Source organism: Sphaeramia orbicularis, chromosome 17 (assembly GCF_902148855.1).
Source record: "Sphaeramia orbicularis chromosome 17, fSphaOr1.1, whole genome shotgun sequence".
In the NCBI taxonomy this organism is placed as follows: Eukaryota; Metazoa; Chordata; class Actinopteri; order Kurtiformes; family Apogonidae; genus Sphaeramia; species Sphaeramia orbicularis.
Window position 1 is genome coordinate 42,758,527 of NC_043973.1, and position 15,843 is coordinate 42,774,369.

Consider the following 15,843-nt stretch of genomic DNA (forward strand, 5'->3'; position numbering starts at 1 on the left):
ATCACATACACATCACATATACATACACATACACATATACATACACATCACATACACATACACATCACATATACATATACATACACATATACATACACATACACATCACATACACATCACATATACATACACATCACATACACATCACATATACATACACATACACATATACATACACATCACATATACATACACATCACATACACATATACATCACATATACATACACATCACATATACATCACATACACATCACATATACGTACACATACACATCACATATACATACACATACACATCACATATACGTACACATATACATCACATATACATACACATACACATCACATACACATCACATATACATCACATATACATACACATCACATACACATCACATACACATACACATCACATATACATACACATCACATATACATATACATACACATCACATATACATACACATCACATATACATCACATACACATACACATCACATATATGTACACATACACATCACATATACATACACATATACATCACATATACGTACACATACACATCACATATACATACACATACACATCACATACACATCACATATACATCACATATACATCACATATACATATACATACACATCACATATACATACACATCACATACACATCACATATACATCACATATACATACACATCACATATACATACACATATACATGCACATGCACATACACATCACATATACATATACATACACATCACATATACATACACATCACATACACATCACATATACATCACATATACATACACATCACATATACATACACATACACATCACATATACATCACATATACATACACATATACATGCACATGCACATACACATCATATACACATCACATATACATACACATACACATCACATATACATCACATACACATCACATATACATACACATACACATCACATATACGTACACATATACATCACATATACATACACATACACATCACATACACATCACATACACATCACATATACATCACATACACATACACATCACATACACATACACATCACATATACATACACATCACATATACATCGCATACACATACACATATACATACACATCACATATGCATACACATCACATATACATACACATACACATCACATATACATCACATATACATACACATACACATCACATATACATACACATCACATATACATACACATCACATATACATACACATACACATCACATATACATACACATCACATATACATACACATACACATCACATATACATACACATAAAAAGGAAAAAAATAAAATAAAACAAGGCACTACAAACCCCGCCCCTCACACATATTGTAGCTTATTTTGGCATTGATCCAGCTGATGTCATCATATTTACGCATGTGCTGATGTCAGCATATCAATTGCCTCTATATATGTGCTAAGTTTGAAGACAATTGAAACAAAATTGATGTTTTTATAGACATTTGAAATTTCGCCCGTTATAAGTAAATAGGAAAAAAAATTATTTTAAAAATTCATAAAAAATTTGAAATTTGACGTAATTTTCTCAAAATGTAATCATGTTTATTCTGGGTCACTGGCAATCTATAAACCCAATTTGGTGAGAATTCAACTAATAGTTTTGCTGCTACAGACATGTGAAATGTTGCTCATTATAACTAAAGGGGAGAAATTTTTTTTTTTTAATTCATAAAAAATTTGAATTTATACCTGCTTTTCCCAAAATGTAATCACATCTATTCTTGGTCACTGGGAATCTATAAACCCAATTTGGAATGAATTCAACTGCTATTGCTGCTAAAGTGTTTACAAACAAACAAACAAACCGAACCAAAAACAATACCCCTTGCCTCCCTGTATAAATAAATACAAATATACATATATACATTAATACATAATCAAATATATACACAAGCATACACATACCTACACATACCATCCAAAATAATTGAAATTAATGCTTAATTGTTGCAGCAATAAACAAGGGTGTAACTTTTATACACATAAATAAGTAATAAAAAAAAAAATCTTAAGTGACGTAAGTAAATAATTCATGGTCTTCGTTTAATGATTATTTCTTCATGTGTATTTTCTTTATGGTAGTTCCATGAGGGGATCCTGGAAGCATGTCTGTTCCTCCTGGAGAAGAGTGACATGCCACCGTCTGGTCGAGGGGATCCCATTAATGTGGTCAGAGTCCTGTCCGCCATGGTAAGAAAAATACAAACTGAACAATTTGCTGCAATTTTTGTTGAAAATATCATACACAAATACACAACAGCATAAAAACTACCACATCTACACCCCATAGGTCAATGCGCTAGTATTGCATAAGTGAGTATCGTCCAAGGATCAGTAACGCTCATCTGTGTCTATAAATCACTGGAATCGATCGGACAAAACATGCAGGTTGAGGCTTGAGAAATGTACACAGTAACAAGTTCATTAATAACACGAATACTAAGAAGACAAAGCATGTTTAAACCAATCAATGAAACGGATCGATTACAGTTCTATCTAATCTCAGTTTGTAGATAACATGCAGATCACACACAATCAGAGTGCGTCACGCTGATACATGCACATTTTTATTTAATCAATTTGCAGCCTTTGGAAATTGGAAAATTGCACACATTGTGATTATGATTTGATTAACTGCGCAGCTCGACAAAGAATAGTATTATTGCTATTATCTCTGCAGGTGATCTGTTTTTTGTTGACTTTTAAATAGATTTTTCTGTTATATTTAGAGATTCTAAGTTGTACATGCTGTGTTCTACAGGCTTTCTGAACTGCATTAGGGAGTGTAGAGCGCACCTCTTCACAGGTTACTTTAAAGGGGTCATATTTTGCTAAACCCACTTTTATTAGTCTTTGGTACATTTATTTATTTGTGTATTTGGACCCTAATAGTTCATAAAGTTTGAATTTGAACCCTCCAGGTGCTGCAAAGCTATCTTTATATTCATTTTGTCAAAAATCAAGTGGATTTCTACAATTTGTTTTAATTCCTGCTTAATTTTTTTACGTTTTATAACTAGTTACGTCACGACATTTGCACATATAAGGTCAAGACTTCTGATGAACATTTCTCCGAATACGCCATAACTGTTTGTCAGCAGCAGCGGTTGTTGTAAAAACTGAAAATATGTCCAAACTTCGAGCCGATTACCTAAAAAGTCCAGTTGTTGGTTGTATTAACGAACATAAGTGGTCAAAAATATTGTTGAAGAAGGATCTGTGGAGTTGAAGATTACTTGACACTTGAGGATAGATTCTGTTCATTTAAACGTTATTTTGCTTTGGTCTTATTTTGCTTTGTTTTGTTTTATTTTGTTTCTTTGCAAGTTCGAAATAAATAAATGAATAAATAAATTAATTAATTAAGAATTCAGACCCAAGCATAGCATTTACAGTTTATGTAGACCACAGGGAAATGTTTTCAAAATGCATAATTCCATTTAAAAAAAAGCAAAATATCACTCCTTTATATCCAAACTGAGATCTGCAGCTCTAATCATCATCACCGTCAACATTTCCATTTGTTAATGATTATCGCTTGTGACTGACAGTTTCGTTCCTTTTGCAGATAAATGCTCAGGATGATTTCGGAGTCCTGGTTGGAAACTGGTCGGGGGACTATTCCGACGGAGTGTCTCCTGCTGCGTGGAGCAGCAGCGTGGAAATCCTGAGGAAATACCACGCCTCCGACGGAACGCCCGTCTCATATGGGCAGTGCTGGGTGTTCTCCGGGGTCACTACAACAGGTGGGTGTTCCAGCAAAACCCACAGAGGGGGGGTGTGAGAGTGAAAGGGGAGATTATAGAGACGGAGTGAAGGAATATGTGAAGTGGAACGTGCACATAAGGCTATGTTCAGACAGCAGGTGTTAATGCACAATTTAGATTTGTTGGTGAAATCCGACTTTTTTGTGTGCTCGTTCATATTACACATTAAATGTGACTTCTATCAGTTTTGAGTTTGAACTGAATACGACCCTGAGGTGACCCGCATGCGCAAAAGAGGTCCTGATGCAATACATGACCACGCACTGTGTTTACAGAAGTGAATTTTTAATTTTTTTTCCCATATTCTTTATTTTACTTATGTTCATTTGTTCTCTGCTCCTATGTATTAATTTAAAATGCCTAATTACTTGCACTGTATTGTATTTGAATGTATTTTTATATCCCCATGTTTTTTGTACTTTATTTATTTTACTGATGTTCATTTGTATTACTGTATTATTATCCTCGTTGAGAGTTTGTACTTTTCACTAGTTCAAAAAAAAAAAACTAGATGAAGAAAGAAAAAGAAAGAAAGAAAAACATGTAAAAAAAAAAAAAAAAAAAAAAAAAAAAGACATATTTTTACCGCTGCTCTTCCTCCTTGGATGCAGAATTGTGACTTTTATCGCATTTCAGTGACGTAAAGGTCAGATAAATGCGACCTGGCCGTTCAGACTGAAGTTGCGTTACAAAATATCAGTTACGTATCAGATTTAGGACCACATATGAAAGTGGCCTGGGTCGGATTTGAAAAAAATCAGATTTGTGCAGTTCAAATTGTCTTTAACACAGTGTTTTTCAACCTTGGTGTCGCGACCCCATGTGGGGTCGCCTGTTATACTTTGAGTGTCACAAAATCTTGTATCATAAAATGTGAATTTCTTTCTTTTTTGTGTGTTGTACTTTTGGAGATGCACAATGAAATTGAATTTTAAAAATTATCAAAAATAAATAAATAAGACATAATCACCTAAAGAGTAACTTTTCAGTGAGATATAAGAACTTATTTTTAAACAATAGATCTTGAAAATCTTATTTCAAGAAATCTTACCAAGATAATTTTTCACTTGTTCCATTGGCAGATTTTTTTTGCTTAATTCAAGATTTTTTTTTAATTTTTTTTTTTTTTTTTTTTTTACTTAATTCAAGATTTATTTATTTTTTGCTTAATTCAAGATTTTTTTTGCTTAATTCAATTTTTTTTGTTTATTTCAAGAATTGTTTTTGCTTAATTCAAGATTTTTTTTTTTTTTTTTTTGCTTAATTCAAGCAAATTATCTGCCAATGGAACAAGTGGAATGGAACAAGTTATCAAAGATTTTCAAGATCTATCGTCTAAAAATAAGTTCTTATATCTCACTGAAAAGTTACTCTTTAGGTGATTATGTCTTATTTTACGTGTGATGAGATATTTTGACTACAAATGAGAAAAATACACTTGGTAAGATTTGGATTTTTGCAGTCATCTACATGAACAGTAAATTAAATACTGAAAAATACCTGACTGTCACTGAAAAATGCAAAGAATATTATAATAAATGGTAATAAATCACTCAAAAAAAGTGAAACGGAGAGAAATATTCAGAATCTTTAAGGGTCAGGGTCTAAAAGTACTAATATTGCACTGTGAAATCTCAAAACAAATCAAAAAAGTAAAAACTTGTTATTATATGATGAGATCATTAGGTGATTATGTCTTATTTTAAGTGTGATGAGATATTTTGACTAGAAATGAGAAAAATACACTTGGTAAGATTGTGATTTTTGCAGCGAATTGCAAGGATGTCTAACCCTGAAATTATCAAGTGTACATTTTTGTGCAAGAAATGTGAGTCATAAGGATCGTAAGCACCATAGATATGTGCAATGAATGTAAATGCATTTAGAACTTGCTGGTAAATTGACAGATGATGCAACTAATGAAGCTAAAAAAAATGAAAAAAATGAATTAAGCAAAAAAATCTTGAATTAAGCGAAAAAATCAACCAATAGAGCAAGTGAAAATTATCTTGATAAGATTTCTTGAAATAAGATTTTCCAGATCTATTGTCCAAAAATCAGTTCTTAAATCTCACTGAAAAGTTACTCTTTAGGTGATTATGTCTTATTTTAAGTGTGATGAGTAATTTTGACTAGAAATGAGAAAAATACACTTGATAAGATTAGGTTGGGAACCACTGCTTTAACAGATCGGATACAGGTAAAAAAAAAAAAAAAGGATTTGGGCCACATTTGCCTGCAGTCTGAACATATACTGCAAAAATCCAAATCTAACCAAGTGTATTTTTCTCATTTCTAGTCCAAATATCTCATCACACTTAAAATAAGACATAATCACCTAAAGAGTAACTTTTCAGTGAGATATAAGAACTGATTTTTAGACAATAGATCTGGAAAATCTTATTTCAAGAAATCTTACCAAGATAATTTTCACTTGTTCCATTGGCAGATTTTTTTTTTTTTGCTTAATACAAGATTTTTTTTTTTTTATTCAAGTTTTTTTTTTTTTTTTTTTTGCTTAATTCAAGATTTTTTTTTTTTTATTCTTTTTTTTTTTTTTTTTTTTTTTTGCTTAATTCAAGATTTATTTTTGCTTAATTCAAATTTTTTTTGTTTAATTCAAGAATTTTTTTTTTGCTTAATTCAAGATTTTTTTTTTTTTTTTTTTGCTTAATTCAAGCAAAATATCTGCCAATGGAACAAGTGGAAATTATTAAAGATTTTCAAGATCTATCGTCTAAAAATAAGTTCTTAAATCTCACTGAAAAGTTACTCTTTAGGTGATTATGTCTCATTTTAAGTGTGATGAGATATTTTGACTAAAAATGAGAAAAATACACTTGGTAAGATTTGGAATTTTTTGCAGTGTAGTCAATGTTATCCAAGAGTGTTGTGTTTCTCAGGTTAATAAGAGTCTGTAGATGATTGTGCTGGTGGCTTCCTGTCCATCAGGCCCTTTTCATTAGCCCACTGTAACTGAACACTTCATTCATTGTACGCACATGCAGTGTCCCTCACATGATATCCAGCTGACCTTAGCACATAGCGTTGCCCCTGAAAGCTCATATACACCCTAAAATACCTTGCATTTGCATTCCTGTCATACCTCCACTTTTGTCACAGATAGAACCACATGTGTCGCTTTCATTCAGCCCGGATAATAAACTTCAGTCTAAGCATGCAAATGACATTCCATTAGAGATGTCTGAAATCATTTTATCCCGGCATATTCAAAGAAATACTCACCTTTCTCATCAGAGCTCGCTGACCTTGTCCAGGTTTTGAAGTTTTACTCACGTTTTTTTTTTTGTGTTTTGTTCCCTGCAGTGCTTCGCTGTTTGGGTATACCGGCCCGCAGTGTTACCAACTTCCAATCCGCTCACGATACAGATGTGTCCCTCACTACAGATGTCTATTTCGATGAGAATATGGACCCGCTCGACTACCTCAACAGTGACTCAGTCTGGTGAGATATGAACCTGGATACCCTGTTTGGAAAATGGCCTGCTGTGCTGCTAAATGCATACCGCAGGAATGCACCGTATATTTAGAGCTGCTCCTAAAGCTGTCCTCAATAACTTGAAACCCTATACATGTCATACCAGTTTAATTATCTATAACTCACACTGCTGGGGTGAATCTAGTATCTATGTGCAGTCTAGTGTTCCTGCTCCCTTTGGGCTTAGCGAAGATAAGGTTTTCCATTGTTCATCCTCAACTCTTTCTCTTTAAAGATAAGCAAATTATGATAATGTTAAAAGCTGTAGCGTATTAGAAATAGGGGTCGTTTTATCAGTTCCTAATGCTGTTCTTGCATCTGTAGGAACTTCCATGTATGGAACGATTGCTGGATGGCCAGGCCCGACCTGCCCCCCGGTAACGGGGGCTGGCAGGCGGTTGACTCCACCCCCCAGGAGACGAGCCAGGGCATCTTCCGCTGCGGACCGGCCTCGATCAACGCCATCCGCTCAGGCCAGGTCTACCTCAAACATGACACGCCTTTTGTCTTCGCTGAGGTGAGTGGAGACCTGTACTTGTAATTTACTGATTACCTCCGCCAAGGAGGTGTTTGTTTGTTTGTTTGTTTGTTTGTGTGCAACATAACTCAAAAAGTTATGGACAGATTTGGATGAAATTTTCAGGGTTTGTTGGAAATGGGATAAGGAAGAAATGATTAAATTTTGGTGGTGATCGGGGGTGGGTGGGGCCCACGGGGGGGGACCACTGATTAGCCTTGGCGGAGGTCTGCGCTCTCCGAGTGCTTCTAGTTGCCAGGGTTTGTTTGTTTGTTTGTCTGTTTGTTTGTTTGTCTGTCCGTTAGTGTGCAACATAACTCAAAAAGTTATGGACAGATTTTGATGAAATTTTCAGGGTTTGTTGGAAATGGGATAAGGAAGAAATGATTAAATTTTGGTGGTGATCGGGGGGGGGGGGGGGGGTGCAGACCAGAAAATTTCATCAAAATCTGTCCATAACTTTTTGAGTTATGTTGCACACTAACGGACAGACAAACAAACAAACAGACGAACAAACAAACCCTGGCAAAAACAAAACCTCCTTGCCGTGGGGGGGCCCACAGGGGGGGCCACTGATCAGCCTTGGCGGAGGTCTGCGCTCTCTGAGTGCTTCTAGTTTAGTGATTTATTCCGAACATGCAGTGAAATTTAACAACATATATGAACAAGCAAAACATAAACTAGAAAAGTAGAAAAGCACTCAGAAAATCATTTCATCAAATTTCATCAACCCCCAGCACCACCAAAATGGAATCATTTGTTCCTTGTGCGAGAATCAACATTTCCCAGAAATTTCATCACAATCCGTTCATAACTTTTTGAGTTATCTTGCTAACAAACAAACAAACAAACAAACAAACAAACAAACAAACAAACAGACAAACCCCTGATGAAAACATTACTTCTGCCATTCCTTGGCGGAGGTAATAATATATATTTATCTCCCTCTTCCTTTTACTTTACTCTTATATTTATACACAGGGGTTGGACAAAATAATGGAAACACCTTAAAAAATCAACAAAATATAATTTAATATGGTGTAGGTCCGCCTTTTGCGGCAATTACAGCCTCAATTCTCCAAGGTATTGATTCATACAACTTGTGAATTGTTTCCAAAGGAATTTTAAGCCATTCTTCAGTTAGAATACCCTCCAACTCTTTTAGAGACGATGGCGGTGGAAATCGACGTCTTACTTGAATCTCTAAAACTGACCATAAATGCTCAATAATGTTGAGGTCTGGGGACTGTGCCGGCCATACGAGATGCTCAACTTCATTAGAATGTTCCTCATGCCAGTCTTTAACAATTCTAGCTGTATGGATGGGGGCATTATCATCTTGAGGTGAAGGTGTTTCCATTATTTTGTCCAACCCCTGTATCTATTCACACACTCATACATCTGTATACACATACATACGTTTATACATATACACACAACATACAAATACACATGTAATCCAGTGGTGGCTGCTCGTCTTTCAGACAGGGGAAGCTCATTGTCGGCTTACATAAAAAAAGTCAAGTTATTTAACCCTTTCATGCATACTGGTCACTACAGTGGAAAGCTATTCTAGAGCTGTTCTCTTGTATATTCATGGGTTTTGTTGTTCTTTTCGTTTTTTTTTTTTTTTTGTTATTTTTTTTTAACACATATCTTTATTAAAGTTTTAAGACACTACATATCTTTTCTGACATGAATTGGTAACATTATGTAGATCTCTCCTGAGCATAAACCCCCAGAATCACAAGCTCTCCCCATAGTTTTCACATAGTTTATCAGTAAATACATATTTCTGTGTGTCAAAAATTAAATGTGTGGTGTCCAGCTGAGTGGACATTTTTGCAAATTCATGAAAAATAGGTTCATAAGAATGTTTTTTTTTCATTATAATTTTTTTAATGTTATTCAAATTTTTATATTATTTAATTAATTAATTTATTTATTTTTCAAAGAAAATTTTCAGTCGCATTGTTTTTTTCATGCCTAAAGAGGAATAAAAACACTCAGGAAAAAATTTTGATTAAGTTTCTCATAATTTGTGCATGAAAGGGTGAAACATAAATTCGTCCCTCCGTTCCTTTTTAAGAAAATGGTCAGTGACCTTATCGTACCAAGTAAACAAGAAAACGTTGAAAATATGTTAAATTGAAACAAGGAAGTACAATGAGTGTGTTTTATTTACAGTGCAAGAAATGAACAAGTAATTTCGTAGTGGTTTCTCTGATTTCACAGCAGAATGCGCGGCGGTATTAAACTGAACTGTGTCAGTGAAGGAGTAGATCTCAAACTAGCTGTCAATCAAACGGGATTCAGCCTTTCGACTGATCATCCAATCAGCACGTGGAAGCCCAGCATCCAGCCCGGCCGAGCTCCGCCCACAGCTCCATTCACCCCCAGAGACGCCAAGTGTCCGGGGGCGGGACAACGTCGTGACATTTATCCAATTACCGTCCAGTTTTGAGGCGATGAAAAAAACTGTTCCACTCAGTCCCATTGAAGTGCATGGACGCTGAGTGTCTACGGACAAATGCACTGAGCAGAGATCGAAAGAGAAAACAGCGCAACGGGAATGTATGAGAAGTGAACAACATCGCGTCCGTTGATTTGTGATAAAGCTGATTCTGAACGAACTCGTCTGTGAGATGAACGTGTTCTAACACATTTGTAGTCAATGAAATGTCAACACAACCGAACATATTTAACCATTTCATTTTCGCTTCCCTTGCAGTCTATGAGGAATCGCCACTGATATAATCTTACACACTTGACACACTTGTACTTTCGATTGTAGAGCTTTCTACAGTCTGTAGTTACTTTATATAATTGTCCAGTCAACCCCACACATCTCTCTTCATTTTGCATTTTTTGTGATAAGATGAAGGATTAAATGCTCTTTCATGGCCTGATAAAAAAAAAAAAAAAAAAAAAAACAACTCCCCTCCTTATATGCTACTTAAAATCCCTCAAAGAGCATATTTTGATGATCTGAACAGCAAATCTTATGAGAATAATATAAGAATGTGCATCCTCTACAGTATAAAAGGCAGAAATGCACCGATATATCATCTGGACATCAGTATTGGCATTTAAGAGGCCTTTTCATGCAAGGCAGCAGCAGATAGTTATCTCTTGTGTTACATAAACATATTTTTTTCATAAACTTGTGTTGCAAATCTGTGTTTATCCATAGATGAATGTGAAGAACTGAAAGCCTTTAAGTATCTTTATAATTATGAACATTTCTTTGTAAATAACAATGAAGCATTCTGAATCAGTGCATTCTTATCATAAATTAAATAAAATTACCTGAAATATTTACAGCATTAAATGCAACACACATTAATCCAGCAGTAAAACCCTGACCGTGACTATTTTCCTGCATTACTACTTTTGTTTTTCATATTTTAAGCACATTTTGATGATTGTAACATGCTTTTGATTTTTGGACTTTTTGGTTTGTTTTGAGATTTCACAGCGCAGTATTAGTACTTTTAGACCTTGACCCTTAAAGACTCAGAAATATTTGTTTTGCAACTGAATTTTTCTCTACATTTCACCTTTTTTGGGTGATTTAACTAAAGCTTCATAGTGTGTACTTACTATAAAGTGTTACCAAATATTTGATCATTATAAGATAACTTCTCATGACCTTTTTTTTTTTATTATTATATTTTCTCCTCAGGTCAACAGTGATAAGATCTACTGGCAGAGGAACTTGGATGGTACCTTCAGTAAGATCCACAGTGAGAAGAAAGCTGTTGGCCACTGCATCAGTACTAAAGCAGTGGGCTCTGAAGAACGGGCCGACATCACACACCTGTACAAACACCCAGAAGGTACCAGCAGGCATTTTTTAATTTCCTAATTGCAGTTCTGCTTTAGATATCCAGACCCAGACAGAATTATTATCCATTTTTTAAAACCATATTACAGTATAATTTAATAACTCTCTGCTGCATGTATCAGTTTTCTCCCTTTTGCTTTTCCTCACATGACCCTGCAGCTGTTCCCCTCAAAATATACCTCTGTGTTTGCTTTGTTTGGAACGAACAGACACCATATCTCTTGTGTCTGTCAATAAATCCTCAAACCTCGGACAGAGTGATGTGTACAGGGTGGGGAAGCAAAATTTACAATATTTTGAGGCAGGGATTGAAAGACAGTGTATGACCAATTAGTTTATTGAAAGTCATGAGAATTTATTTGCCACAAGAAAATTGACATAATAGGAAACGTTTTTATTCTATGTGTCCTCCTTCTTTCTCAATAACTGCCTTCACACGCTTCCTGAAACTTGCGCAAGTGTTCCTCAAATATTCGGGTGACGACTTCTCCCATTCTTCTTTAATAGTATCTTTAAGAAAGTCGACATTGCTGTGTGATGTTCTATTGGTAGCATGTTCTAAAACGCCCCAAATAGCAGAATCCAGAGGGTTTAGATCTGGGCTAGAAGGCGGCCATAAACATGATTCCCAAAAATTGCTAAAGTTGGATTTGTTGCTGTTGTTGACAAGTGTTTTGGTGTTCTTGTGTAAGATTTTAACTTCAAATCATATTTTACTGCATTTCTAATGGTCTTGTTGTCTACCTCAAGTTCAATTGCCATTTTTCTCATGGGTTTGGTTGGATCCTTTAGGATTTTGGATTTGAGAGCTTTAATAAAAGCTTTGGTACGTTTTTTGTTGCTTCTTCCACTTCCAGACTTTCTCGTAATAGTTTTGCTCATAGTCATTCTCTTCTTTCCATTATAAACAGTCTTTATGGACACTCCAACTATTTTTGAAATCTCCTTTGGTGTGACGAGTGCATTCAGCAAATCACACACTCTTTGACGTTTGCTTTCCTGATTACTCATATGGGCAAAAGTTTCTGAAAAGGTATGGATAATAGTGTTAGGTATGATTATGACATCAATATATGTTTGGTTTCAAAACAACTGACGTAGTGCCTGCTGAGAAAAAACAACTAAATGTTCATTGTAAATTTTGCTTCCCCACCCTATACTCACCTTCTACCCCACCCCCCCACCCCCCAACCCCACCCCTTCAGGTTCGGAAGAGGAGCGCATCTCTGTGGAGACTGCCAGTCGCTATGGCAGCAAACCAGAAGTCTACTCCATGGCCAGAGCAGAGGATGTGTGTGTGGAGGTGAGGATGGAGGGTGAGGGGCCCAAGATGGGTGCCGACGCCAAGCTAAGCATCGTGTTGAAGAACCTGAGCTCGGAGCCTCGTCGGACTGTGCTGCATAGTCAGGTGGCTGTTATGTACTACACTGGGGTCCTGAGGGGCGCCATTAAGAAGGAGGAGATGCCTGTGGAGCTGCTGCCTGAGGAAGGTTAGCATCCAACACAGATTTAATATACATATTAACTGTAAACAGTATTTATTATTGAGCAGCAGGTTGCATTCATTACAACCACTGGATCCATATGCTTGGAATCTTAGCTTAAAACCCCTTTAGCCCTGTCGGCCCGCCCGCAGGTCTAAAAAGTTATATTAATATTCATCTACTATAAAAATATAATAAATCAGGACAATGGATGTTTTTTTTCAACTTTTGCTCAAAGTTTAGACCCTAATGTTAATAAAAGTACATCAAAAGTGTATTTTAGTGCAAACTTTAATGTTCAAACATGATTTTTAATCTTTGTGGGGTGAAATATACGCTATTAAAAACCTCCGACACAAACAATTAATTTATGGATATCATCGTCAATCCAGCCGAAAAAAAAACAGGCGAGGATAAAAAAAATTCTAATTTCTCTTTTAGTTTGTTACAGTTTACTCAGGCATAGTAATACAGTCTACTCTCGTTATACCGCCAACTTCCGTTAACGGCCAAATTGGCGGTATAGCGAAAATGGCGTTAAAACGGGTTGCGTCCATAATGTGCATGTCTTTACTATATGATGTCTATGCTGCCTCCGTTAACCCGTTCTAATTGCGTTTCTAAATAAATCTTGATTCTGTTATGTTGTAAGGGATCATTTAAAGTGGGGAAACATTTTAAGCATTATTATACCGTGTCGGGAAATGACACCCCATCATCTTGAGGCTTTAGCTTAATCCCACGTCCTCTTCCCGACATCCTGACCTACTGAGTGTTCTGCGATAAATGAACGGTGGCCGTTCCGTAGACCTACTCGTAGCTTGTCGCGATCAGCGTCTGGCGCGTTTGTTTCAGTGCATTGTTAAAATTTATGTGTACTCGATGGCAATCACGCTGGCGGTATAACGGTCGGGAAATCAATGGTATAAGTGTTGTTTGTGCGTGGAACTGGGCTGGCGGATGGCGATAGGCGGAAATTGCGGTAGCTAATGGAATAATGCATTGGGGATTTTTGTGCAATGGTTTTGGTCGGCGGTGAGCGAAAATGGCGGTATAACGGCGGGCGGTTTAACGAGAGTAGACTGTAGATACAATATTTTAGACAATGGGAATAGATTCTGTGAGGTCTCTAAATGTCCATAGACACCAAGAACATCCATATGAACCTTATTATTGTGAAGGAATTCTTCATTTACTTTGGGTATGTCTTTTTAGGCGTTTTTCCCCTGAAAATATGGTCAGGGTTAAACAGGTTAAATTATCTACAATTATCAGTTGCTTAAAACAATTCAAGACGGGATGAAGCAGTAAATCCTCAGGAATAGACCTCAACTAAGGCTTGAACTCTTTAAACCAGAGGTTTCAAACATGCGGCCTGGGGGCCAAATCCAGCCCGCCAAAGGGTTCAGTCTGGCCCAAGGTTAGAATAGTTTTGAATTTTTCATTATAGTTTAGTTTTAGTTAGTTTTGACTTTTTTTTTCTCTAATTCAGTTAGTTTGAATTCATTTTTAGAGCGGGTTTGGTAGTTTTTATTAGTTTTCATTTTCTTCTAAATGCTTAGTTTCAGTTTTAGTTTTGTCGTATCTTTTCTCTTCTTTGCCGTTGTATTCAAATAAATCCCAGACAGGACTCTGCTGCTTCCTCCCAACTTTAGTCTCCATGTTTCCAGGTAGAGTGGGGATGAGAAAATGACTCTGAACAAGTGACCAGAAGTGATGGACCATGAAGTGTCCTATGATGCCAGCAGCTAAAATTGCTCGAGCGAAAAAATCGATTTCGTATCAATCCGACATTGACAAAGACAAAAATGAAGGAAATTCTATCCATCATTTTTATCTGTTTTAGTTAGTTTTGTAAGCTCACAATACAGTTTCAGTTAGTTATCATTTTTTTCTTTTAATTATAGTTTTTTATTTATTTCAATAAACGAAAATGTATTTTCAATTCTAGTTTTCATCATTTCATTAGTTTTTGTTAACGATAATAACCTTGGTCTGGCCCCTGGGATGAATTTGTGAAATGCAAAAATTACACTAAATATATTAATCATTTTAGCTCAGATTCCACATACAGACCAATTTAATTTCAAATGGGTCAAATCAGTAAAATACTATCATAATAATCTATAAATACTCACAACTCCAAATTTTCCTCTTCATAAATGTAAATATTTTCATGTCATTTAACTGTATTTACACTAAAACAAACTATCATTTCACAAAAAAACGCAAATAACCTGAACAAATATGAAAATTTTGAAATGTCTGAAGTGCAAGTTTACCAATATTCTGCCTGTTATTAAATGTTTTATATATTTGTAGGTCCACTGTGATCTGTAAGTTGTAATGCACATATGTAAATGATAAATTGAGACATAATATTGTTAAAATTGCACTTAGTTTTCTTAAGAAATTTCAGTTTGTTCATATTATTCACATTATTTTAAAGAATAGTTTGTAGATGTAAACATTTTCATTGCTTATTTTACTTTTTTTCACTCTAAAACAGGGGTGTCAAACTCATTTTAGTTCAGGGGCCACATTCAGCTAAATATGATCTGAAGTGGGCCGAGAACCAGTGAAATAATAATATAATAATATATAAATAATGTCAACTCCAAACTTTTCTCTATGTTTTAGAGCGAAAA

The 15,843-nt window shown here is 35.4% G+C and overlaps 1 protein-coding gene across 1 annotated transcript in view; it reads left to right on the forward strand.

Annotated features, from left to right (window-relative positions):
• tgm1l1 (transglutaminase 1 like 1) overlaps positions 1-15,843 on the forward strand; it is a 67,376-nt gene that overhangs the window by 36,949 nt on the left and 14,584 nt on the right. The window contains exons 6-11 of the mRNA XM_030160509.1: positions 2,164-2,271; positions 3,650-3,827; positions 7,176-7,314; positions 7,672-7,864; positions 11,550-11,703; positions 12,917-13,201. Coding sequence (XP_030016369.1) covers positions 2,164-2,271; positions 3,650-3,827; positions 7,176-7,314; positions 7,672-7,864; positions 11,550-11,703; positions 12,917-13,201 — 1,057 coding nt within the window. The remainder of the gene's footprint in view (positions 1-2,163; positions 2,272-3,649; positions 3,828-7,175; positions 7,315-7,671; positions 7,865-11,549; positions 11,704-12,916; positions 13,202-15,843) is intronic.